This window comes from Diceros bicornis, chromosome 31 (genome assembly GCF_020826845.1).
Source record: "Diceros bicornis minor isolate mBicDic1 chromosome 31, mDicBic1.mat.cur, whole genome shotgun sequence".
Taxonomy (NCBI): domain Eukaryota; kingdom Metazoa; phylum Chordata; class Mammalia; order Perissodactyla; family Rhinocerotidae; genus Diceros; species Diceros bicornis.
The window spans coordinates 21,422,307-21,450,069 of NC_080770.1; the positions used below are offsets into that span (position 1 = coordinate 21,422,307).

The 27,763-nt window shown below is 36.2% G+C and overlaps 2 protein-coding genes and 1 pseudogene across 2 annotated transcripts; all 3 read left to right on the plus strand.

Moving 5' to 3' along the window:
- Positions 1-1,966: 1,966 nt before the first annotated feature.
- LOC131395437 (olfactory receptor 5D13-like) lies at positions 1,967-2,938 on the plus strand. The gene has a single exon (XM_058527313.1). It carries the CDS (start codon positions 1,967-1,969, stop codon positions 2,936-2,938), a length of 972 nt encoding a protein of 323 aa, XP_058383296.1.
- Positions 2,939-11,960: 9,022 nt separating this feature from the next.
- On the plus strand, positions 11,961-12,908 carry LOC131395438 (olfactory receptor 5D14-like; annotated as a pseudogene).
- Positions 12,909-21,208: 8,300 nt separating this feature from the next.
- LOC131395439 (olfactory receptor 5D18-like) lies at positions 21,209-22,162 on the plus strand. Its single transcript, XM_058527314.1, has one exon. It carries the CDS (start codon positions 21,209-21,211, stop codon positions 22,160-22,162), a length of 954 nt encoding a protein of 317 aa, XP_058383297.1.
- The last annotated feature ends 5,601 nt before the right edge of the window (positions 22,163-27,763 follow it).

The window sequence follows — 27,763 nt, forward strand, 5'->3', positions numbered from 1 at the left end:
GGGGAAGTTGGCTGTGCCTCGGCTACCATAATCCACCTGAGTAATGATTGCAGCTTGCTAAGTCTCCCACAGGCACCAACCTGAAATTAGAAAGGGAGGACAAGAGAGTCAGGTAATAATGAGAAAGCCAGGGAACAACAGACAGTTTATTGAAGGACGGTAAGTGGTGAATTAAGAGGAAAAGGACCAAGAGGAGATCCAAGAAAGAGCTGAGATGCCCTTTGATGCCCCAAATTGTACTCACATGTTGATTACTGCACACTTTGGCTCTTGATCTGTTTCTCACATTTTTAAAAATAACATAAGGATTTAAAAATAATACCAATTAGTCACAGCACTAGAATTAAAAGTGGTGAGCATAGAGGAACTTACATCTCCTGGATGCCACAACCGTCAGACTCTGTGATAAGTACATGAACATCATTTCCTGATTTAATACTTCCACACCTGTGAAATAGGCATTATGTCATTGTTACTGATAAAGAAGCTGAGGCTCAGAAAATTCAAGAAATTCACCAAAGATAACACAGTAAACGACAAAGCCTGAAATTGAATTTAACTATATATTTCCAAGCCCATGCTTCTTTTATTATGCTGGTCTGTCATTAGCTCTTTGTCACTTTCCTGCCCATTCTCTTCTGTATGTAGGAAATACATTTTTTTGAGTGTTAAAAAGGCATTTAGCTATGAATGAGATAATAGTTCCTTTCTACCTTGACCTTGTCAGAAAAAACTAAAAATGATGTCTTTGTCTATGAGAGTCATGCTAATAGTCTTTCTTAACCTGAACATTTCAGACATGTGCTTGTTATTGGCATGTTATTATGATAAATTTATTTTTTTGAATCATTGTTAAATGATTAAAGATACTTCTGTGGTTGTGAACCACTTGAGAACACAAGATGCTTTTGCTTTCTCACAATAACATATACAAATATAACAAAGGTTGCATGACTCAAAACAAGATAATCACATGTAGCTTTAATCAGAACCAATGTTTCCATCACTGGAAATTTTGAGGGTGAGTATGTAACCATTGATGTTTATTACCATATTGTCTAGCTTTTTCTAGAGAATACAGAAGGCTTGAGCAAAACACATTTTAGGTTACTCTCTAATTCAGATATTCTATGACTATTTAATGTTATAATATGCCTAGTAAAGTTATCAGATTGAAAAGTAATAATAGAAAGTTAGAATATAATGATCGAGAAATCTGGATGAGTATGTTCAGAGCATCATGACCCTAAGTGAGAAAACACTTTAGGAGGAAAGAAAACACAGGAGTGAGGGAGCAACATGTCATAAATGCAACTTCATCATTTTACCAGGTTGCTACATTGTTTTTAGGACACTAAAACGATTAATGTAGCGTGAGGATAAAATCAATGGAGAGCTTGAAGATATACAGGGTTCCTTAAACATCCGTATATTTTTTCAAAACTCAAAAATTCTTGTGGTGACTCATAAATGCTGCCTTTCCTATGATCTTCAATTAAACATCATAACTATAGAATTATTATCTCCTCTAATGCTTTACTTCTCCTGAGCCTTCCTTCATAAATTTTAGCGCTAATATTTTATTCATTGTTATATTAGTGTTATTAAAAAAGTAGATCTTTAGAATGATGAAAGTGTGAAAGACACATGTTTTTCTACAACAATGTAGAATACTTTTCTGTCTAACCCTAAACTTAATTCAAACTCTGGCACTCAGGGTCAACTTCAAAACCCGACTCATCACTAACAAGCTGTATGACCTCTAAAAAGTTCCTTAATTCATATATGCCTCAGTTTCCTTATGTAAAATATGTGGCTACTTGTTTTACAATTATAGTGGTATTTGAAGATCTAAATTAATATATTTTGATGTTTTAGTGCAATGTCTGCAACACTGTGTTATACAAATATACTATCATATGGTAGTTTTTATTACCATTATTTCAGATTTTCTCCAACAACCATCATGTTGTTAGCTGAAGGAAATCAGAGTGCTGGAGCCACACTCACCCTCTGGGGCTTCTCAGAATATCCAGACCTCCAGGGGCCCCTGTTCCTGGTGTTCCTGACCGTCTACACAGTCACTGTACTGGGGAACCTGGGCATGATCATGACCATCAGGATCAGTCCTAAACTCCACACCCTCATGTATTTTTTTCTCAGTCACTCGTCCTTTGTTGATTTCTGTTATTCCACTACAGTTACACCCAAACTGTTGGAGAACTTGGTTGCGGAAGACAGAACCATCACTTTCATAGGATGCATAATGCAATTCTTCTTGGGTTGTATATTTGCAGTGGCAGAAACATTCATGTTGGCAGTGATGGCCTATGACCGATTTGTGGCAGTTTGTAACCCTCTGCTCTACACAGTAGTCATGTCCCCAAAGCTCTGTGCCTCATTAGTGGCTGGGCCCTACACATGGGGTATAGTCTCTTCCCTGACACTCACATATTTTCTCCTTGCATTATCCTTCTGTGGGTCTAACATCATAAATAATTTTCTCTGTGAGCACTCGATCATCGTCTCTGTCTCCTGCTCTGACCCCTACATCAGCCAAGTGCTCTGTTTTGTCATCGCCATGTTCAATGAGGTGAGCAGCCTGGTAGTCATCCTCACTACTTATATTTTCATTTTTGTCACTGTCATAAAAATGCCTTCTGCTGGTGGACGCCAAAAAGCCTTCTCCACTTGTGCCTCCCACCTGACTGCCATCACCATTTTCCATGGCACTGTCCTGTTCCTTTATTGTGTACCCAACTCCACAAACTCATGGCTCATAGTCAAAGTAGGTTCTGTATTTTATACAGTGGCGATTCCCATGCTGAATCCTCTGATCTATAGCCTCAGGAATAAAGATGTGAAGGAGAGTGCCAGAAAATTAATGAATCACTCAGTACAATTTTGTTCAAGATTTGTATTTCCAAGAGAAATTTGATGTATTATGTTGAGGATTATTCAGTATTTCTAGTAGAGATCATGATTCAAATTATCTAGTTAATTTACCAGATTTTTAAATCTACTGTAATAACTAGTTATTTAATCATTTGATTTCTATTCACTTGAATGTTTAGTAAAATAGCTGTGAACCGGACGTGATGTAACATAAGTCTTGTGGGTTGAAGTGTCCCCAAAATATCCATGTCCACCAAGAAGCTCAGAATGTAATGTTATTTGGAAATAGGGTCTTTGCAGATGTAATAAAGGTAAGGATCAAGACGAGATCATACTGGATTAGGGTGGGCCCTAAATCCATTGATTGTGTCCTTGTAAGAGACAGAAAAGGCCACATGGAGACACACGGAGGAAGGCTCTGGGAAGGTGGGGGCAGAGATTGGAGTTTGCTGCTACCCCAAGGGGGCTCCAGGAGCCACCAGAATCTGGAGGATGCAAGAAAGGATTCTCCTCTAGCATCTTCGGAAGGAATGTGGACCTGCCAGCACCTTGATTTCAGGCTTCTGGTCTTAAGAACTGTGAGGGGATAAATTTCCATTGTTTTAAGCCACCAAGTTTGTGGTAATTGACTGCAGCAGCCCTAGGGAGTTTATTTCACAGTAAATATCAGACCTTAAAATGCAAATCTATTGAGTCATGTATTGGCATGGTACATCATTTTTTAAAACATTCTTCAATTCCATTTAAGCAATGAGAATGTCAGGGTTATGGAGGAATTCTGAACAGCTGTGGCTGACTAGGAGCGTGAATGTGGAAGAACTGGCTTCGAGAGCCTGCAGACACTATCTCTAAGATCTGGCCAAATTCTTTGCTCCTTTTTCCCCAAGGGTCTCTTGTACTTGTATGATAGTATAGGAAGTGATGTTAAACATGATGACTACAAATGTCAAGTGAAGATGTTATTTTTATGTGAATTTCTAGAAGGATTACCAAGGGGACCAAAAATGAAAAATTCATAGTCATTGATCTCACATATCTCACCATCTGAGGTGTCAAACTTAATTTTGTAAATTCTATTTACTAACACAGTGGGTTTCATAATACATTTCAAAAATAGTTTGTATAATCCTTGTTTTTTTTTAAAGGTTAATCTATAGTTAATTACACATTTCACCTGCATGGCATAGCTTTATCTGCCAGACGAACATGGCATGGTTGCAACTATTTTGATTGAAACATCCTCTATATTGATTATTCATTTGTTAATATTAACCCAGTGACTGATTGAATTAGAAAAACAAGTCAAAATTTTATCTTTGTTTATCTCTTTCTGACAACGATTTGTATCACACAAGGTTCCCCAGAATATGCCGTGGAGATACCTGATACCATTGCTCCACATCACTTTAGTCATTAAGTAATAATTGCATCTTCAAAGCAAGTGTGTTGGTCTCAAATAAAGCTTTCTAACTTCATCCTGCACTATAAAGGTACACTACAAAGCCTTGTCTTCTATGTGTAAGCAGGCAATTATAAAACATAAAATAAACAGATATTTGACTTCTAATTGTCCTTAATTATAAAACAGAGGCTCCACATAGCTTTACCGTAATATCCTGACCAATTGCTAACATACTATATGGCACACTTTCCAGATAATGCTGCTCAAGATTCGTTCACTCTGGGAAATTAAATAAAAACTTTCCAGTTTAATTCCCCTAGGGAGGCTTGTATGTCTCTCTCTCTTTCTGTGTGTGTGTGTAGTATTGTGCTATTAAGGGATGAAAATATATATACACTCCTTCTTTCAACAGACTTATAATGAAGTAAGCATTATCAATCATTATCCTTCAGAGTGAATTTTTTTTTTTTTTTTTTTTTTTTGTGAGGAGATCAGCCCTGAGCTAACATCCGCCAATCCTCCTCTTTTTTTTGCTGAGGAAGACGGCGCTGGGCTAACATCGGTGCCCATCTTCCTCCACTTTATATGGGACGCCGCCACAGCATGGCTTGCCAAGCAGTGCGTTGGTGCGCGTCGCGCCCGGGATCCGAACCAGCGAACCCCGGGCCGCCGCAGCGGAGCGCCCGCACTTAACCGCTTGCGCCACCGGGCCGGCCCCCAGAGTGAATTGTTTTTATTACATACTTTGTGGTACATTGGCTTGTACATGGAGAAAGGGTAAATTTCTCTGGGGATTTGGATTTCCGAATCAAAGAGGAAAGAAGACGATCAACAACAACATAGAAAAAGGCAGAAAAAATATTTGAGTATGTTCATTTCTTTATTTTTAACTTAGTGGAATATCTTGCCAAATCACAAGAATTTCCATCAAATCAAAGGTAATCAAAACCAGAAACTTTCAAACTTTGTTATTCATGCGTATCATCTACGGGTGCTATAAAATGCAGGTTCGGATGCAGCGGGGGCCAAGACTCTACATTCTAACAGACTTCCAAGTGATGCAGGTGTTACTGGCCATCGGACCGGACTCTGAGTAGCAAGAATCTAAACAAACGTATTTTGGATAAAATTCAGCTGGTGTTGACTCATGGCTAATTGTGTATAGAGTCATTAGAGAGCTTATAAATGAAGTCCTTATTTCTCTTTTCTTCTATTGGTAATAATTCATATACTAATGAAAATAATCTTAATTGTGATTAAAATAAAAATAATTTTAGTTATGAAATTTTAATAATTGGCCAAACTTTATAACAAGCATATTTTTTTTAAAAATATGTACCATTTAAATTACAGAAATAAAGTTTTCATAGTCCTCGTGGTCCTAGTATACTCCCCATTTCTTTGAATTGTTTAAACTTTGCAGATAAAGTTTCTGCAAGAGTGAGCCAGGTGGAGAGCAGGGGGACAGGAAGTCAGAGAGGCAGGAAACAACGATCAACCAGGGCTTCATAGCACATTTTAAGGACTTTGGTTTTTACTTGGAGTGAAATGGAGAAGCATTGCAGGGTTTTAGAAGACTGATAGAATCTAATTTAAATTTTAAAAGAAAAACTCTGGCTGATGTTGAGAACAAACCGTGAGAAGAAAAATGGTAGAATTTGGAAACCTGTTAGGGTCCTATCTAGTGTACAAAAGATGATGCTTTCTGCTGCTCCCTCTTTTCTCTTAAAGTACGGGCAATTTTTAAAAAAAAAATCTAATTCTTACAAGTGCTGGTCTATAACCACTTCCTTTGTTTAATATGGTTGCCATGTCTCCATCTAGAAGCTCTGCTCCATCTTCTGGCTGGATGCCACACCTGGACATAGTCTGTAGCCTGATGCTAATTCTCTCATTGTATTGCCTATGATGAGTTCAACAGTTAATATATTTTGTATGAATATTTTGTTTCCCTTTTGGATCCTGTTCACTTCATCCAGATAGTGTTTTTTTTTACTCTAGCCAATTTTGATGAATTAAGAAAACCCATAGTCGTCGTTTCCTGGCTTTCATTTTCATCACTGTCCTAAAGATAATTACACTTGTGGGCATGAGAGTCCTTGCCACCTGTGCCTTCCACCTCACCAGCATCCTTTCTCTCTACAGTGCGCCCAACTCCAAAAGCTCATGGGTAATTGTTCAGGTAGCGTCTGTGTTTTATACTGTGCTAATCCCCATGCTGAACTCACTGACTTACAGCTTGAGGTAAAAAAGTGTGAAAGATCCTGTGAGTAACCTAATAGGCTCAAAAATATTTTAGCATTCAATCCAATCTTAATATATTCCTATGAATTATTTATGTGACTGTTCAAATATCACCTTCCCAGAGAGTCTTTGCCTGAAAACCTAATATAATGAGATAATAACTCTTACCCCCTTAACCTGATTTATGTCTTTTCATAGCAACAGATGATATTTTAAATATATGCACTCATTTATTTGTCTGTTGTTTGTTTCTCCCAATAGAATATGAACTCCAAGAGGGCAGAAGTTCTTGCATTATTTTTGTATCTTGTATCTCTAATGCCTAGAAAAGTGCCTAGAAACACATTAGGGCTTTGATAAATACTTACTGGATGAATAAAAGAAGGAAAGAAATAAAAAGGTCAGGGGCCTGCCTGGTGGCATAGCGGTTAAGTGTGCATGCTCCACTTCCGGGGCCCAGGATTCACAGGTTCGATCCCGGGCATATGCCAACGCACTGCTCACTTGTCAAGCCATGCTGTGGCAGTGTCCCATATAAAGTAGAGGAAAATGGGCACAGATGTTAGCCCAGGGCCAATCTTCCTCAGCAGAAAGAGGAAGATTGGTATCAGATGTTAGCTCAGGGCTAATTTTCCTCACAAAAAAATGAAATAAAAAGTTCAGACTAAATTGATAATATTTAATATTATGTTCTGTTTACCTAGGTAAGACGTTGGGTGACGAATCCTTAATAAATATAGATCACATTTGAGATTCAAAAAGCCAAAAGAACAGGAATAATATACTCAAAGATGACCATGCTTATTTATATCAATACTTCTACTGCTGACTATTGTACTGTGGAAAATATTTCCCTGTCTTATTCTAAGTATATTGGTTTTAGTTGGATATTATATAACCACTTGACTGTTTTACAGTTGTCAGAACCACAAAAATGGTGCTCCGTCATCAACAGTATCTCTCATATTTAGGCTTGAGATTAATTTTTGAAAACTTATGTTCAATTTAGAGTCTTTCTCTTTCAGAGCTTAATTCAGCTTTCAGAAAAGTTAAGGAGTTTATTCAGTATTATAGTTAATATTTCAGGCAATTTTGGTTCATTTGGATTATCTAGACTCAGAAACTCAAACTCGTAGGGTTCTGGATATAATTGACAAATAGTAACCCCAGATTGGAATGATCCCGGTTCACCATGATGGGAGAAATGTTTTATAGCTTGAATTAAGTGTCAGAATACTTCTAGATCATTCCACATATTTCTGGCTAAATTGCTTTTCGGCGCTGGAAAATGATAATTCTTGCTTATTGGAAAAATTGAAATAGTCTATCACTACCTTTACTCTTGGAGTACAGCACTTCAAAAATGCTTAGGTTTCAGGAATTATACACAATTATTATTCACAATTCCCAAGAAAAAGTATTTGAAATATATAAATACACTGTAAAATATCTTTGGAAATCTTTCTGTAAGAAATGTGCACTTATTTACTATATTAATGTTTCTGTTAAGAATTCTTATAAAAGTTCACCTCTCAAGACAATAAAGTATAATTTCTTTATGATTTCAGAGTAGACAAACATTCAGAAAGCAAAACTGATGTTACTACATTAAATTTAAAGCATATTTTATTGAAACACATGGAAACATTGAAAAGAGAAGCCTCAGAATGAGAGAAAAATTTTGCAACATATTTTACTGACTAAAGATCAATGCTCACAATACAGAAATATCTATGACTAATTAATTATTAAAAGACAGTCAATAAAATAGCGATGAAGTTGGAAAAATGTATAAAACAAATCATCTTCAGTCTATTCTGTGAATGCTCCAAGTAGTATTTTCTGTGTATATCATGACATGAAATATTGTGACAAATCACTGCTCTGGAGAAACTCAAGCACATATGCCCGAAAAGAGCTGCACAAAAATGTTCAGTTGCATATTGCTTGTAATGACAGAAATGGAAATCATCTAAATAGACATGAAAAGAATGGTTATAGCCATACAATTGGACAAGTTAAAATGATTGTATTTAAAAATTTACCAGTTAGTTATAAATCACAAAAATATTGTTCAATATTACTTATATAGTTCGAGTGCAATGAACATTATATATTGGTTACGCATATTCACATATAATAAATAACATTATAAGAATGAAAATCACCAAATGAAAGATGAAGGTTATCACTGAGGAGGGAGAAGAGAATGATATGGCAGAAAGTTATGAAAGGGTCTTTAATCCAATCTCCGTTGAGATGGTCTAAAAAAAAAAAATAGGTAAATGCTCATTTTTTTTTCAACTCAGCCTCTCAGTTCTTTAAAGTTGAAAGTATAGCTTGGAGCATATTTCATTTGCCTTTAACTGAGGAAAAAACACCCCAGAACTTCAGTGGCTGAAAACAATTTGTTACTTCTCACCATTCTGTGGACTGACTGCATGGTTCTCCTGCCAGTCTCTCGTGGGCTTATCACGTGGCTACAATCATTTGGGAGCTCTGCTGGGGCTAAAATGATGCCCAATATGATGTCACTATTTTGTTGGGTAACTTGGTGATGCTATTGGCTGGGGTACCTCAGTATTCTCTCACAGAGTTTCTCATCTGCTGGTGGGTTACACTGGCTTCCTTATGTGGTGATCTCAGATCAGTGTTTGAAGAGACTGGAAGGAGAAGCTGTAAGGCATCTTGGTGCCTCTACTCCAGAATCTACTTAACATCACTCCCACCATATTTTTTGGTCAAAGAAGTCACAATTCTAGCTTAATGGACGCATCACTGTGTTCTCTAGTGGAAGCATCACTCCTTTAAACTACTAGAGCCCATAGTTTCACTTATGGGAAGCAGAAGTTTAACTGGTGGATCATTTAGGATGATAGGTGGAAGATCCACTCCTGTTTCCAGCCTGGATCCACAAATTCTAGGTCCCATAAATTATTGGATAAAGATCAATGTATACTGGTTTCAGATTAGAGTATGTAACATATTCTGGGGGTGATTATTCCATCCCTCTAAATTATTGCCAACAGAGCTTTTCCTGTAGCTGAGTTTTAAAAAGGCCATTCCAATGTTCCAAGCACACTTTTTGAATTTCTGAATAGTAGATGAATTTTCTTTTGCCACTGTCTTTCAGGAACACTCCAAGGCAGGACTGTAGTGCTGCAAATGTCCACTTTAGTGTGGTGTCGGCAAATCATGCAGAATCATCTGAAAATAAGGCCCCAATGCTTTCTTCCATATTCAGGTTGTCATAGGGAAACCTTATGAGGCTACAAGTTCAGGCTGTGAAAGTGAAAGCAATGCAACAAGAGTGTGGACCATGGGCATCTGGACCACTTGCTCAGGAACAGGAGTGCCGTTGACTGCTGTGCATGTCTAATGTTATGGATTGGTGAGATAGACAACAGCCAGCTCATGACGGGAAGTGTAGGTTGCACAGTAACTTAGTAGCCTATTGTCAATCATTCAGTCTTTATTAGGGCCCATTAAAAGTCAGAAGCTGTTTCTCAAAAGGTGAATAGTTATCTGCAGAGGAAGCTATTGCTTTGTTCTAAAATCCTGAAAGTCTGATCTGTAATTCACTGTAGGGGCTTGTCCAAAGTTCTGTACCACTCTCATCTGCAAATACATTTTAAGGAAAATCGTGTATGCTGGGTCATATGACCCAAATAGCACAGCAGCTGGCATGGCAGACTGGACTTGTTAGCATTTTCTCTTGTTTTATAATTCCCCCAAATGGACAACCTTTTGAGGAACTTCACAAACAGGTTGGAGTAACTTGCCTGAAATTGGTATACGCTGCTCACAAGATCGAAAGAGGCCCACTGAATTTTGTTGTAGATAAGGCAGGATTTGGGAAATACTGCCTTACTTTAGTTTTATTTTAGTTTTGTTAATTCCAGAGGGCATTTTAATTATGTGCAAACAAGGCCTAGTAGTCAATTTCAAGATGTAATGTTTTTGTGTAATTTCAAGGAAATTCTAGTCATTAAACATGGTACAAGGGACCTGGCATTTGCCTTAATGACTTGTTTTGATGCTTGTGAGGATAAATTGCTGGTGAATCTCCAGAGTTTGAGTCCCCAGGGCTACAGAGTTGGATGTAAGAGCCTAGGGACCCCAGCTATGCTCAGCTCACAGAGAAGCAGGAGGATGCTGGCCTGTTTCTCTGTAGCAGGTAAGTTTATTCAAGTGTTCTATGAAATGGGTAAGATATTATTTTCCTGAAATGGTAAGTGAGGTCTTTTATCTTTTTATGTTAAGTCACTGTATATGCTATCCAATTCTGAGTCCAATAATATTAAACAAAGAAGTTAATGCTCATGGAAATATTTGGCTTCAAGTCCATTGACAATCACTTCATGAAGAATAGAATAACCTTTCCTCCTTGGAATGAATAATTATCCATATCTCTTTATATGCATCTTAAATTGGTATATAAACTTTCATAAGACTGAGAATTAGCTAGTTCTGTGAGAATTCTGACCCGATAAATCTTGAGACCCTTAAGAGATATCTATACACTGTCTACACTGTAACAGAAGTTAACCCTTAGACTATAAACCCTAATAAAGCGCACTCTACCCTCAGAGGTCAAAAGGAGCCATTGTCCTCCTCAACCCTCAGCAGATCAGCTGTTCAACGAGAGATGTAGCCTTTACTCAACAAAGGGTGCTATAATTGGATTGATGTATTCTTTTCCTAGATTTCTCTTTTTTTTAAAATAATTTTATTTATTTATTTTTCTCCCAAAGCCCAGTAGATAGTTGTATGTCATAGTTGCACATCCTTCTAGTTGCTGTATGTGGGACACAGCCTCAGCATGGCCGGAGAAGTGGTGCGTCGGTGCACGCCCAGGATCCGAACCCGGGCCGCCAGCAGCGGAGCATGCGCGCACTTAACCGCCAAGCCGTGGGGCCAGCCCCTAGATTTCTGTTTATTTTACTTTATTCTTAGAATAAAAGCATATTCTCTCGAAGATTTTAGTTTATTTGTGTGTGCAGGCAAAATACGGTAGAAATATATGTTCTTCTTTGAGGCAAACATTTCACACTTTTCACAGACTCCTTCACTAGTTTAAGCATTTATGTGCAAACATTTCCTATCAGTTATGTGCATGTTATGCTACTAGCTAATGTGTGGATGTGCACACTACAATATGATAAGTATTTCTTATGGAAACACAAATTGCAATGGAAATGCAAAGATGTTTCAGAGACTCAGCTTGGTTTGCTGTATCCATAGCAGTTATCTCCATGAGGCTCATTCTACATGGACAAAACTAACACCAATAACTCTTCTCATTTTCTTTTGTCTACCATAGAAAGTCATGGCATGTTTGTCACTCACCTTCATAAATCTTCTCTTTTGCAGAAACAACTCTCCTCCCCCACCCCCTCCCTTTAAAGACATTGTGGTGATGGTTGCAGGAAATCTGAGCCTGGAGACGACCTTTATCCTCTTGGGTTGCGCAGATTACCCAGAGCTTCAGATTCCTCTCTTCCTCCTGTTTCTGATCATGTACGTTATCACTGTGGCAGGAAATCTTGGGATGATAATAATCATCAAGATTAACCCAAAGTTAATGGGAGTGTGAACTCCCATGTACTTTTTCCTTAGTCACCTTTCTTTTGTTGATTTTTGTTACTCCTCCATCATTACTCCCAAGCTGCTTGAGAACTTGGTCGTGGTTGATAAAAGCATCTTCTACTCTAGCTGCATGCTGCAGTACTTCCTGTTCTGCACTGCTGTGGTGACCGAGTCCTTCTTGCTGGCGGTGATGGCCTATGACCGCTTTGTGGCCATCTGTAATCCTCTGCTTTATACAGTGGCCATGTCACAGAGGCTCTGTGCCCTGCTGGTGGCTGGGTCGTATCTCTGGGGTATGTTTGGCCCCTTGGTACTCCTTTGCTATGCTCTCCAGCTAGACTTTTCTGGGCATAACATAATCAACCACTTTTTCTGTGAATACACTGCTCTCATTGCTGTCTCGAGCTCTGACATACACATCCCCCACCTGCTGCTCTTTGGTTTTGCCACCTTCAATGAGGTGAGTACACTGCTCATCATCCTTGCTTCTTACGTATTTATTTTTGTGACTGTGCTAAGCATCCATTCTGCCAGCGGGCGTCGCAAAGCCTTCTCCACCTGTGCCTCCCACCTGACCGCCATCACCGTCTTCCACGAGACCATCCTTTCCCTCTATGGTGTGCCCAACTCCAAAAACTCCCCACAAACTGTCAAAGTGGCCTCTGTATTTTACACAGTGGTGATCCCCATGTTGAATCCTCTGATCTACAGCCTGAGGAATAAAGATGTGAAGGATGCCTTCCAGAAATTAATGGACAAAAAAGGCCCATTTCTCTGAACCAAACTCAAAAGATGTGTTTAATCCCAAGAGTAATAGGAACAGAGCTTTCTAAAACCTATAGCGTATATTTTCATGAGGTTTTTGTTGGTGACTGTGATGTTGATATATTGTGAATTGGTAAACTGAAATCCCTTGAAGTTATTTGTGTTGTGTGTCTCTGAAGCATTGCGTCTTTGTTGGGAGATATGGATGGACATACTGTGTGATAAAAGTGGGGATGATACTTTTCTGACACCTCCATTCCTTGGGTTCTGTGAATTCTATGAAAACACAGTCTTCTGCTTTCTAACAGTCAGCTTATGCTGAGAAGTACATTGGGCAATGACAGTTACGTCTACTGTGTAGATGATAACACAGAGGTTCAAGAAACTAGCCTTGAATTGACTGAAATCACTAATTTAAGAGAGTCACTCAACTCTGTTGACTCTAAATCCAGTGCTCTTTCACTATAGTTCCTCTGAGGCTATTAGTCTGAAGTCACAAGAATTAGTTTTGTCCTTCAGAAAGGATAATCTCTGGAGCCGTTGCAATATTCCTAGATTATCTTTGGATATTATTACTCAAAAGACTGCATTCCCAATATTATCAGGACTGGAAATCTCTACAAATATTATCTAGTCTAGTTCACATGTTTTAGGACTTGGATGATTGTAATATACATTTTATCTGGGAATATTGAGGAATCATATTACAACATTTCTATTCTAATGTTTATATGAATGCCAAAACAAGCACAAATACCTGGTAAAAAATACCCTGAAAATTAAAGCAAATTATAGTAGGAAGGCTAACCCTATAGAATTTAAAATAAATTTAGGGGCTGGCCCGGTGGCATAGTGATTAAGTTCGCTTGCTCGACTTCGGCAGCCTGGGGTTCACAGGTTCAAATCCCAGGTGTGGACAATGCACCACTCATCAAGCCATGTGTGGCGGTGTCCCATATACAAAATAGAGGAAGATGGGCACAGATGTTAGCTCAGAGCCAATCTTCCTCACACACATACAAAAAATGTAAAATAAATTTAAAATCCTTATTATTAAAACAGTGTCATTGGAATAAATAGATGAGAGTTCTCTTTTGGTGTATGAAATAAGGAAGAGATGTAATTGAAAACAAGTTTAAAACTTAGATTATATGAATATACAATGCTTCCAGGCGAAACAACAGATAAGAAATTAAAATGGCAAATGAAAAGCTGAGAAAAAGTCAGCAGTTATGATACATACAGTAGAGGAGAAAATATAAACAGAGACACAAGATATAATTAAATAGTCTATATAAAAGAATACAAATAGTCCTTAGACATATGAAGAGTAGTTCAATCTAACACATAATAATAGAAATACAAATGAAAACTGCCCTAAGTTATCACTTCTCACCTTTCAGAGTGGCAGAAATCCAAAAGTTTAATGGCATGTCCTGTAAGTGGATTTTCAGGGAAACAAATATTTTGATGCATTGATGGCAGGAAGGTAACATGTTACATGTGATGTGAAGTACTAGCAAAGTTACATATGCATTTATCCTCTTGCAAAGCATTCACAGTTCTAGGAATCTACCGCAAAGATAGAGTAGCAAAAATATGTATAAATAACATATTCCAAACAATATTTATAATAAGAACAGACTGGATAAAATCCAATATGAAGGTGGTTGATTAAACTATGGGTCACAATAAAGAAGTATACATTAGTGAAAATGGAAAGAGGGTGGTTTCTATGTGTTTCTATGGAGTGCCCTCCAGAAAATTTTCTTAAGTGAATAAAGGTGCATAAATTGTTTATAGTATGATAAATTGTTTATAGTGTGATAAATTGTTTATAGTGTGATAAATTGTTTACAGTGTGATAAGTTGTTTGAGAGAAGAGGGAAAGGTAGAACCAAAACTAACAAGGACAGGGAGAGATGCAGGACAACTTTTAGGAATGAACAGTGTAACAAAGCTCTGATTTAGGGGAAATGAAATATTTTACATAGTTTAAAAGACATATATTTATGTCAAAAAGTACAAAAAAAATCTCTGAAATTTGAAAACAAATAAAAACAAATGAATCTGTAATGTTGGACGCATGGTCACACAGTGTAAAACATTTTCTGTGAAGGACTTGAAACACAGCATTTTGAGGGTGCATCCTCGTTATGCAATGTTTCTTTTAGTATAAAGTAAATAAATAATTCTGGAAATGTCATTGGAATAAAGTGGTAAGCATAAAAGAAGTGTTACAGCTCTAAAGTAAGAGAAGGTAAGTAAAAAACTTTTCATCTTCACTTGAAATAGAAACTGATTTTGAAACAATTTTTTTCTCTTAAAAATAGTACCACTCATAATCATAACCCAGTAGCAATGAACATCCCTAGTCCTAAAATTCTCTCTGAAAGGAAATCTGTGCTCTCTAGCAGACCAGAGCTTTTGGAGAAACAGCTGTTTTGAAGTCTGAGGTGGAAAATGCAGTGGGCCTTGAGCAGCTTAATTCCCAGAAGGCAAGAATGCTGTGAACAGCTGGCTGGATCATTGCAGAGACATAGGAGGCAATTGAAATGGCTCCCACTGGCTTACGATTAACATAAAAATGAATATTGACTGCCATTCATTTAAAAGCAGCAAATATATTTACATCTAAAAATTTAAATCTAGATACTAAAAAAGAAAAATAATAAATCATTGGTTACTATTAATGGTTGCTGGGGTATCAAGTCATTACTCTGCAAATTGGTAACCAAAAGAGATAAATATTTATTCTATATTTCCTTTAAGAATTGTATTTCAGGGTTACCTAATAGTTTCTGAAGGAAAATACAGAAGAAATAAAAACAGAAAAAAAGGATGGAATTAGAAAATCACAATTTTAAAACTCCTAATAAAGTAGATCAAGGCGATGATTTCAGTAGCTATTCAAGTCATGAAGTGAAAAGTTGGTGGGAAATGTTAAACGGAAGTAACCAATATGATACCCCTGAATCCACAGATCAGGCTAAGCTGCACTAAAAGCTGGACAACTAGTTAACATGTACGCCACAATTTGATGTGACTGGCAGTAGTCAGGACCACCTATGAAGAATTCTTGCCTAAAAGAAACTAAAGGAGTAAACCTGAACTAATAAAGCTTCTTGATGTATCAGTTTAAAAGAATTGGTGCAGGAACAAGTCATTACGACAAATAAAGCAATAAGCCGAATACAGAACATGCAGTGTTCTACAAATGTTCTAATTTTTCCAAACAATTACCTGAACACACATACACACACACACACACACACACACACGGGTGTGTTACATACTACACAGAACATAATGTTACATAATACATGGAACTGTTACAGAATAAAAAAAATTAGTTATAACAACAAAATTTGTTTGATTCTTGACTCAAACTAACAGTAAAAATATATCTTTCAGGCAATTGGGGAAATTTAAACAGGGGTTGGTATTAATTAGATAAGAATATGTTTGGGCAATGCCTTGTGGCTTAGCAGTTAAGTGTGCACGCTCCGCTACTGGCGGCTGGGTGTGCACCGGCCCACCACTTGTCCAGCCATGCTGAGGTGGCATCCCACATACAGAGAAGGATGTGCAAATATGATGTACAACTATCTACTGCGGCTTTGGGGAGAAAAAGGGGAAAAAAAAAAAGGAAGAGGATTGGCATGGATGTTAGCTCAGGGCTGATCTTTCTCACAAAAAAAAAAAAAGAATATGCTAATATTTTGGTTAGGTGGAATTTTGGCCTGAGGGTTTATTAAAATGTTTATTTCATCGATGGTTACATTTTTTATAAACTCCTATTAATGACTTAGTTCTGTTAGCAAGTGGATTGATAGAGAAATATAATACCCTATAAATGTAATTATATTTTAAATGACTCAAATTTATAGGATTGGAAGTCAGGGACTCACTGTCCCTAAAATGTCTTAATCCTTCAGGACAAAGAACACCACACATAGTCTCACTTTCCAGGCTGCACACAGCACTTTTGGCTAAGAGTACATTTGGGACAGAAAAAAAAAATCAGTGTAGCAAGTAGTAGTAGTTCTTTGTTTTGAGGCTTGTAGAATTGGCTGAAGTACTTTTCGTTTCCTTGAATATCTTCAAAAGACTTAAAGTTTTAAAATTACCTTGATAAACCACTTTTAGTTTTATAATCCCAGATTATTTCTGCAGACCTGAAATTATTTAATGATTATTTATTAATAAAATACACTGTAAAAATACTCAACAAATGTCATCCCATATTTTGTTATTGTTCTAAAAAATACCAACAGAGTGGCGTAAACACAGCTTTAAAGGACCACCCATAGATATACCCAGATAGGCTTCCTTCATTTTCTTCGTGCCATAAGTAGTATCATCCTGAAATATCCAATTATATTTTTGAAAAAGAGGTTTAGAAAGCACAGAACATCACGACAAACTGCAGAATCATTGAGATGCATAAAAAAGCTGACAGTCTATTTGAAAATCAGTTGTGTTTGCTGTTCCCTTTATCTCAAACTCAACAGTCTTCCCCCAGTTATTTGCATAATTTGCTTTCTCACTTCATAATGGTCCACGCTTGAATACCACCTCATTATGGTCTTCTCTGACCTCCCTATTTAAAATTATACCTTCAATTGTATATTTTCTGCATTTATAATTACTGGAAAGTGATTACATATTTATTTGTTTTTTTGTATTCTGCATTAAATATAAATTTATTGACAAAGGAATATTCTTTCCCTGTTTCCCCAGTTCCTAAGATAACACATAGCTCAGGGTAAACATGTAATAAATATTTATTGAATGAATGAAAGAGTAATTATGTATCCTTATTATGTACTCAACCTTCTTTCCCTGATTTCTGACTAGAGATAGAAAATTCAGCAGAATGGCCATTTGTTTTTGTTGTTTCATTTTATTTTGACTGCCTAGCTTCAGTAATTACTTCTAAAATATCTTACTCTTCTTTGTGCACTATCTCCTCTTTGAACTTAAATTCCTCATAGTTCTGGTAAGTTTGGCCCTATTCCCAGTTCCTTGGAAGCTCATATTTATCATTCAATAAGGACTCTTGGTACACTTTATGCTAGTCACTGATCTAGGAGTTTAGAATATATCGGTGAATATATTCTCTGCTTTTCTGGAACTTTTAGTCTAGCAGGGAGAAATAAGCGATACATAATAAACACAATAAATAAGGATTAAAACTATATTTGAACGACGTCAAGTCCTTTAAACACTAAATTGGGTAGTGGAGTAGCCCCTGCAATATAATAGTGTGTTCATGGATGGTTTCATTGAAAAGGTGCACTTGAGCAAAAGCTTAAGGGAGACCATTCCAGGGTAGAGAAAAAAACTGGTAGAAAAGACCCGAAGGAAGGAGTGTGCAACATTTTTTGAGAAAGAAAAAGCAAGAAACAAAAGCAAGGAGGTAAGATTAGCTGGAGAGAAAGTAATGGAATAGCTCAGAGATTTAAAAGGGACTAGATAATTTTCCCAACTTAATATTTAACTTTGTAAATATTTCAGCTTTAAGTCCCGATGGATCATGATGACCTAAAAGATGGATCTTCACTCTTCTCCAATGTGGTGAGAGTGGATGATATGGAGGAAGAGGGCTATGCCTGGCATGTAGTAGTCTCTCAATTAATACTTGATAATCATGACTTTCATAATTATGTAATTCTGGTAATTGTAGGAAGGTATGGGAGTGATCAGGGGGCTGGGAAAGTGACTTTATAAATTTTCATATGAAACACCCCTTTATGCTGCTCCAGATTTTCTAGTATACAAGAACTACATCAGAGAAAGGTGATTAATTTTAATTGTTAATTTAAAGATCTCAAGAGAATGGGGCAATAGGTGGTCTCGAGGGTTCATGTCCCAAAGGTGGTGACTGTAGCTCTAGAACACGTGTCACTCCCAACCAGGAGAGGTCCTCCCTTTGCCATCAGCAGGTTTGTTTTAAGATTCTAGAGACAGATTGATGTTAATCTCAGTGAGGAGTGTGTAGAAAACAACATGATAAGGGGAACTTACCCTTTGGATCTAGACAGTGCTCGAAATATATTTAGCCACTGGAAAAGTTATATATCTGAACGTGCAAGGAAGAGGATGAGCACTTGTTCTACAGAACTTTCTATTAGAGAGCCTGGCTCAGCTGAGCTCCTCACTAACAGACCGTGAACAACAGGTATTGGGTGGGTGAGAGAGAAGAGCTCTCAGAATTTGAGGGAATGTGCCTTTTCATGATTCTATAAATTTTTGGAAGGGGCGTCAAGGTAGAATAGACAAACAAAATAGAGTGAAACAATCAGAAATTGAATAGACTCTCTAGTGAAAAAAAATAAAAGGGACTGACTTTAATTAAGACTATAAAGCAGCAAACACATGTGTCCCCTGAGAGCAAAAATTACAACAAAATGGGGAAAAGAATTATAGGAAAGAAGATTTCAGCTGTTATATTTTCTATATAGCATTTAGGACACAACCACCATTATAATAAATATAGCGTTAGTTTAAAATGAATTCTTAAATGTCTTAGCTAAATTAAATATTGCATTGAAAAAAAGTTTGATAATTCAAACATCTGGCTTTGAGATTAACTGTCTTTTGAGGTTGTCTTTAATACTCAAATATATGAGTATATGAACAGATAGGGCCCTTGAGTGTCTCAGTTTTGCATATGATCTGATTTTTATTGATGAGCCATTTGAAATCAATTTCTTGGGTTGTAGGACCAGAGATAATCTTACCAGAAATTATAGTGAAAGAGTTTTCAGGAATCGTAGGATCTTAGAGGAGTTGGCAACCATTTAGAGAAATACAATTTTTTTGTATTATTATTTTTTCATGAAGTGTCTTTATAGGGCAATATTACCTCCAATTTACAATCCTTCTCCCTCACAGAGGACAGAATGAATATTTGTCCTATATGTCTTGAAGGGAGAGCAGAAACAGAAAAAGAGAGAGAGAGACCTAAGAAAGGGAAGTTTCTAAGTCAGAGTCTTTACTAGTTAGTTATTCCTGGGAGAGAAAATTCCCCTAAATCCTATTCTCATTTCATCTTGAGGCCGTTTTGTAGTATAACTCTGTGGCATGCACGCTGTCATTGGACTATTTCCCATTGTTTTAGAGTCTCTAGTTGGCCAATTAAAAGTATGATGATTTGGGGCCAGCCCAGTGGTGCAAGCGGTTAAGTGCGCACGCTCCGCTGCGACAGCCCAGGGTTCGCCGGTTCTGATCCCAGGCTTGGCAAGCCATGCTGTGGCGGCGTCCCATATAAATATGGGCACGGATGTTAGCTCAGGGCCAGTCTTCCTCAGCAAAAAAAAGGGGCAGATTGGCAGATGTTAGCACAGGGCTGATCTTCTTCAAAAAATAAATAAATAAATAAATAAATAAATAAATAAATAAATAAATAAATAAATAAAAGTATGACGATTTAATGAAGGAAATATGTTAGTATCTAGACTAAACATGGTTCACAGTCTGGTCTGATAAAATGGATCTAGGGCTGGGAGTCTGGGGATCTGGGATCTAGTCACAGATGTGTAGATTCATTCTTATTTGCATGTCATTGGGAAAGCCAAGATTCTCCAGCTTCTGTTTTGTCACTTCCAGAATGAAGAAGTGGACTAGATTATCTTTATCATCTGTTCCAATTTCACTATTCCTCAAGCAATGAGGAAGGATTGACATTAAGAACTCCCTGAGCTTAGGATCATACTCTCTGAAAAAAATTAATTAAGATTAATTTTGATAACAGATTTACTGGGTCAGAGTGAAAAACAAAGATTAAATGTTGTATGGAATTAACAACAAAGGCACAAATGTAAAGTGTTAGGGGTGTTCATTCTTAATGTCACAGTGTGAACATATGATGCAAAAATTAATGTGTTAAGAAATATCTCATTTTTGCTACTGATTATAGGGCTGATGTAATCACTCGTATTATGCTAGGCTTATATTTTATGAATTTATAGAATTCAAGGAGAGCTGAAAGTGTTATGGGAGGATTTGATTTAAAATAACCATAAATCCCTTGATTTCATATTCTTATTTGTAAATATTAAAAATTACAATTGAGAACTAAAAAAAATTTAAATAATTGTATTTTTTTACTTGAAAAATTTTAAACAGCTATCATGTTTTAAAATTTTTGACATTTAGCATATCTTACATACATAGAGAAATTCTGAAAGAGCTATTTTGCTTCATTTTTCAGTCTTGGTAAGGGGAGGTTAACCAAGCTTCTTACATCCTCACTCTCCTTAATATTTTTGCTTTCAGGACTAGTTCAGATTCTGGCAAATAGAAACCATGTCACCGTCAGAGAGAAATAAAACTGGGGCCACGTTCACTCTCTTGGGCTTCTCAGATTTCCCAGAACTGGAAATCCCTCTCTTCTTGATTTTTCTGACCATCTACATTGTCACTGTTATAGGGAATATTGGGATGATTGTAATAATCAAAATTGACCCCAAACTGCACACCCCTATGTACTTTTTCCTCAGCCACCTCTCATGTGTGGATTTCTGCTATTCCTCCAGCATTACTCCCAAGACCCTGGTGAACCTAGTTGCGGAAGACAGAACCATTTCATTCATAGGATGTGTAGTACAGTTCTTTTTCTTTTGTACCTTTGCAGTAACTGAATCTTTTTTATTAGCTGTGATGGCCTACGACCGCTTTGTCGCCATTTGTAACCCTCTGCTCTACACAGTTGCCATGTCCCAGAAACTCTGTGCCATGCTAGCGTTTGGATCATATGCATGGGGGGTAGTTTGTTCCTTGATACTTACATGCTCTGCTATCAAATTATCATTTCAGGGTTTCAACACAATTAATCATTTCTTCTGTGAATTCTCCTCCTTGCTGTCTCTTTCTTGCTCTGATACTTATGTCAACCAGTTGCTGCTTTTCATTTTTTCCACCTTTAATGTGGTTAGCACACTATTCATCATTCTCATGTCTTATGTATTTATCATTGTCACCATCCTCAAGATGCGTTCAGCCAGTGGGCACCGCAAAGCCTTCTCCACCTGTGCCTCCCACCTGACCACCATCTCCATCTTCCATGGCACCATCCTCTTCCTCTACTGTGTGCCCAACTCCAAAAACTCCAGGCACACAGTCAAAGTGGCCTCTGTGTTTTACACAGTGGTGATTCCCATGTTGAATCCTCTGATCTACAGTCTGAGAAATAAGGATGTCAAGGATACAGTCAGGGAAATAATGAAAACAAATTTTCACATTGAATGCATGCATTGGTAAATATTTACTTCAGTTTTTGCGGAACACCTCTCTGACTTTTGAATAAACTGTGTATCAAGAGTTCATTTTCGAAAATCACTTTAGATTTTCAAAAAGAAAGAACATGAGATTCAAGTTAGAGACTATATCTGCTCTGATTGTATAAACCAGAGAAGATCAATAATCCTGACTCAGTCTTTATTTACAAAAATGATATAACATGATTTAATTCAAAAAGTGGTGTGTGGAACAAAAGAAAGTGTAGACAATATACCTGGCATATTGTATATGTGTAATAAATGTTAATTCTCTTATGCCTTCTTCCCTGATAACTGATAGATTGTAGGTACTAAATAAAAAAAAATATATTTTATTTTAAATTTAGTGAAATAGATGACAAGAAAAGATATAATTTCACTTTCAAGAACCTCACTATCCAGGATTGTTAGTAAATATCGTAATAGGATTGGTGGGGAAAATCATTTGTGCTATCAGAGGGACTGCTTCATTTGTGCTATCAGAGGGACTGCTTCATAATTACATGCTTCTTTTACTTGGCCCTGAAGGATAGGCAAGTTTTTACGAGAAACAAAAAAGAGAAAGACAGTAGTTTTATTCAGGAGTAAAGAGCATGAACAATGTTCAAGAGGTGAGTACATATAATTAAGTCAAGGACTGAAAAATATTTTGAGCTACTATTTTATGCCATATGCATACAAAGTATCTTGTTAGGTGCTCAAAAGAATGAAAATTTGCATAAATTGTAGCTATTATTCTAAATTATCTCCGAGAAGAGTTCCAGTGTGTAGGATGAAAGGATTTACAAGTGGTTTAGGAATTTTAGCTTGTTCTTGAAATAGTGAGAACAAGGAAAGGAAAATATATTCATGTTCTTTGCTCTATGCTTCCTTTCTATTGCTGACCAACCAGCGTAAATATATTATTAATTCATATGGCAGCTTGACCAAGGGACTATATCCATTTTCTTCATCAGGACTCTCTAGGCAGATCAATCATAAAATAATTGAATGGATTTGTTGTAAGTATTGAGAGCTGTTTGCTTTTCTTGGACTTGAATGTTGTTTTAAATTAACTCAAATATTTAATTATCATCTAAACAAGGAAAAATCAAACCTAGATTACTGTGTGTGTGAGGGAGGATTGACTTTTCCTCTAACAATTGTAATATTTATTAGAAGAGGCCCTCACAGGCACAAGTATCTAATTTGGAAATTTTATAGCATCATATAGATCTTTTATCTCTTCTATCATCAATTTTGCTTGAATTATTTATACGTTTTCCCTATTATACTCTTTGTGTCTGAATGAATTTCCAAATTTAGTCAGTAAAATATTGAGAGAACAAATTCTAGTTGTTTGTGTGAAATTAAAATGAAAACTGGGCAATAATTTTATATTGGGTTAATGAAATAATTTGAAACGATTCTATGGTTTTAAACTTAAAATGAAAAATTAATGTCACCTTTTTCTCTGGTTAATATTTGGATATGTAATGACAACCAACATTGTTTTATAATTCACAAATAGACTGTCTTCTTTTGCACGTTGTCATTTACTTGATATTTAACTGAACTAGAACAATTGTTTATAAGTAGTAGAAAAGTTATATTGGTCTTGATTGGAATCCGTGATGACTAATCCATTTTCAGAGAATAAATATTTATGCTTCTTTTCTATCTTGGCAAAGGATGACTAAGTTTTTATGAAGTCAGAGACACAATCTCCTTACTTGTTTTTCTGAGGAAATGGAGATACATATTGTTTAAGTGCTCTGATCATTGCTTCAAAGTTAATGGGTGACATACTCAAGACGATGATTTGAGCCTTCAACCCTACAAGCCTTAATACTTTTCATTAAATACAATTGTAAAATATCATATTCTTTAATTTTCTTAATTTAGGTTTCAAATTATCTTTGGTAACTTCTATAGCTGCTATAGAGCATGAGTTTTATTAGTGTTACTCAATCTTTATTAACTCATGTGCTTCTTAAATAAATTTTTAAAAATCTATATAGCTGTTGGAATTTTCAATTGACTTCAAAAATAACTCATTGTAAATTTAATTGAAAAATAAAAATCTAATATCCAATGCATACCATTGCTATCTCAGGTTCATAATAATTAATTTGAAATATATAAGCATCAGATTTCATATTATTTCTTTTGTCCCTCAACTCATTTAAATTCACTTATTCTACAGAATTGTATACCTTAATAATAATACTAGCATATTTCTTTTCAACAAAATATATATTTAAATTGACCTTTTATTTCCTTTGATAATAATGTTCTAAGTGATTTTTATTGAGAGTTAATTATTATAACAGTCATTACTCCTATTCAATAACTTAAATGTTACAAATTTTTGTAAAATTTTCAAATATGAACTATGAAATGCCATTAGACAGGCATCCCTTAGTGGTGTTGATTGGGATGAATTTCATTTTTACCTTTTTATTTTAATTTGTAAAACTATCCATGGATGAATATTTTTATTGCTAGAGTAATACAGATTTCAGCATACTTAAATTTGATTGTATTACAAAAAGAGGGATGGGAACACAACAGTGATTTTTTTTGTAGCAGGAATGTCACTCAATATTTTTTAACATCACACACACATTAAGTCAAAAACCTCAGGAGCTCTCATCATTAATGATTATTTTAATAATTTACTAAGTATAATTATTTGCATTTTATTTGTTGTTTTAGGTGCATCTGGTAATCTTCTAGTTTTAAAATGAAATTGTTGTGCAATTCATAGGAGAAATTCACTTTCTTAGTTTCTTTTTTTTTTTCATAATTTTATTTATTTATTTTTTCCCCCAAAGCCCCGGTAGATAGTTGTATGTCATAGCTGCAGATCCTTCTAGTTGCTGTATGTGGGACGCGGCCTCAGCATGGCCGGAGAAGTGGTGCGTCGGTGAGCGCCCAGGATCCGAACCCGGGCCGCCAGTAGCGGAGCACACGCACTTAACCTCTAAGCCACGGGGCCGGCCCACTTTCTTAGTTTCTTAAAAGTTTATAAAATAGGATTTGCTATCATTTATTAAATAACAATGTTTATAAATGTGTTATAATTTCACTTAATTGAATCTTTCTTCAGCCAATATTTTCATTCTTCTGGCTTACATGTAGGAGGTAGAAAACTAGAAAGATATTTGCTCCCAATATTACAGCGCAAAAACCTAGATATTTTGCAAAGCTGAAACATTTTCAGACCCATTGGATAGCTGGGGTCTCCGGGCAAGCAACTAACACAAGTGTAGAGTTACCAGTAACAGCATTCCATTGTTAGTGGAGGGGAAGAATGAGGAGAGAGAGCCTCTCTGGGGTACACGTGCAAAGGGAAGACTTAAAGTTTAAAGTGGATTAGACATTGAAAATATATTATAAGCCACCCCTCATACTAAATATATGGTAACACTACAGGAATTTGAAGCTTGTGGTGCTCTGAGGTGGCCGCAGCATTAACAACACTGAAGTCCAGCTCAACTCCTACACTTAATGTTAGGCAAAAGAAGTGAATTAATTTCCAGGCAAAAATACCATTTACTTCAGTCTCCGTTGTCCTACAAATGATATACATTCTTAAGGAAAAATTATATGGCAACACAAATAAGCAGAAGAAAACAACCCACCAAAAAAAAGACAAAGATATTAACAGAATTAGGTTCAGATGCAACCTAGACATTAGAAACAGCAGACAAGCAATCTAAAATAAATATGATTCCTATGAGCTCTAGCGGAAAAGGTAGAAAACATGAATGAAAAGATGGAGGATTTCAGAAAAGTCATGGAAACTATAAAGCTGAGTCAAATTAAAATGCTAGAAAAATTTAAAAATAACAGAGATAAAGGATATTTTAAAGGGCACAAAAATAGCGTTAAATGAGGAAAGAATTACTGAAATCAAAGATAGATCAAGAGGGAACACCCAAAATTGCACACACGTAAAAAGAGTGAAGAAAACAAAAACACTTAAGAGCTGTGTAACATTATCAAATAGTAAAAATAACTATGATTTGAAACTTAGATATAAAAGAGAAGGAGGTCAGGGCAAAGGGAGTATGTGTAGAGATAATGGCTAAGAAATTTCTGAAATTAACCAAAGACACCTAACCCAACTCCAAGAAGCTCAGAGAACAGAAAGCAGAAAGAAAACACACACACACACAGCACAGAAGAGAAAGTAAAAGAGAAAATGTTGAATGCAAGAACCATTACGTATTGAGCAGGACTTTTCGACCCCAGGAATATTGGCATTTGCACTGGATAATTTTTATTGGGGGGCACTATCCTGTGCACTGTAGGCTGTTTGGCAGTATCCATGATGTCTACACACTAGATGCTAGCAGTGCTCCCTTGTAGTTGTGATAATCAAAGATATTCCAGACATTGTCAACTGCTCCCTGTGTGTTTGTTGGAGGGGGGAGGGTAGAATTGGGTACAAAACCAAATCTACTTTAAAAAAACTGGTCAAAAGGAAAAAAAGATGAGCATTACAGCAGATTTCTTTTCAAAAAAATGTGAAAATCAGAAAAAAATGGAGGAAAATTGAAAATGTTAAAAGGGAAACAACAGGGGCCAGCCCAGTGGCTTAGGTTAAGTGCGCGTGCTCCGCTACTGGTGGCCCAGGTTTGGATCCCAGGCGCACACCGAAGCACCGCCTCTCCGGCCATGCTGAGGCTGTGTCCCACATGCAGCAACTAGAAGGATGTGCAACTATGACATACAACTATCTACTGGGGCTTTGGGGAAAAAAAAAAGGAGGAGGATTGGCAATGGATGTTAGCGCAGGGCTGATCTTCCTCACAAAAAAAATAAAAACACACCAGCATTTATTTGTACTCTTAAAAAAAAAAAAGGGGAAACAACAAAACATGTCACTCCAGAACGTTATACAAATGAAAATATCTTTCAAAAGGGAAAGAAAAACCAACTTTTTGGGCACTAACAAAAACTGAGAAAATTTATTGCATGTAGGCATGTACTACCAGAAATATTAAAATAAGTTATTCAAGGAGAAGGAAAATGCTACCAGACAGAAGATTAAAGCTACACAAAGATATAACACTGGTAATTGCATAATGAATAAATGTATTTGTTTTTTCATATTTTTAATTGTTCAAAAAAACAGACTGTCTGAGGGAAAAAATAGCAATGAAATGATATTTATAGAGTCTGTAAAAGTAAAATATATATTAATAGCATGCTGGATAAGAGAGAACTTAGAAGTTTACTGTTTTGTGATTCATAGAAGACCTATAGCTTATTTAACACGTTTAGTGTAAACTCCTTGAAAACCATTATAATTTTTAAAAAAGTAAAAATAACAAGTCAATAGATGAGGAAAAATAAAAGGAATCATAGAAAAATTCTTTCAATAGAAGATAAAAAAAGAAAAGAAACAAGAGATACATTAAACAAATGGAGATAAGGTATAAAGATGGTAGATTTAATCCAGTCATATAAGTAAGTACATTAACTATAAATAGTCTAGACACTCAAATTAAAGATGGAGATTGTCATATTGGACATAAAACAAATCTCTGCTCTATCTAAAGAAATCTTCTTAATTATAAAGATATATTGAGTT

Bases quoted from the DNA above. Each gene is read 5' to 3' on its own strand.
- LOC131395437 (XM_058527313.1), top strand. From the start codon at position 1,967: ATGTTGTTAGCTGAAGGAAATCAGAGTGCTGGAGCCACACTCACCCTC.
- LOC131395439 (XM_058527314.1), top strand. From the start codon at position 21,209: ATGTCACCGTCAGAGAGAAATAAAACTGGGGCCACGTTCACTCTCTTG.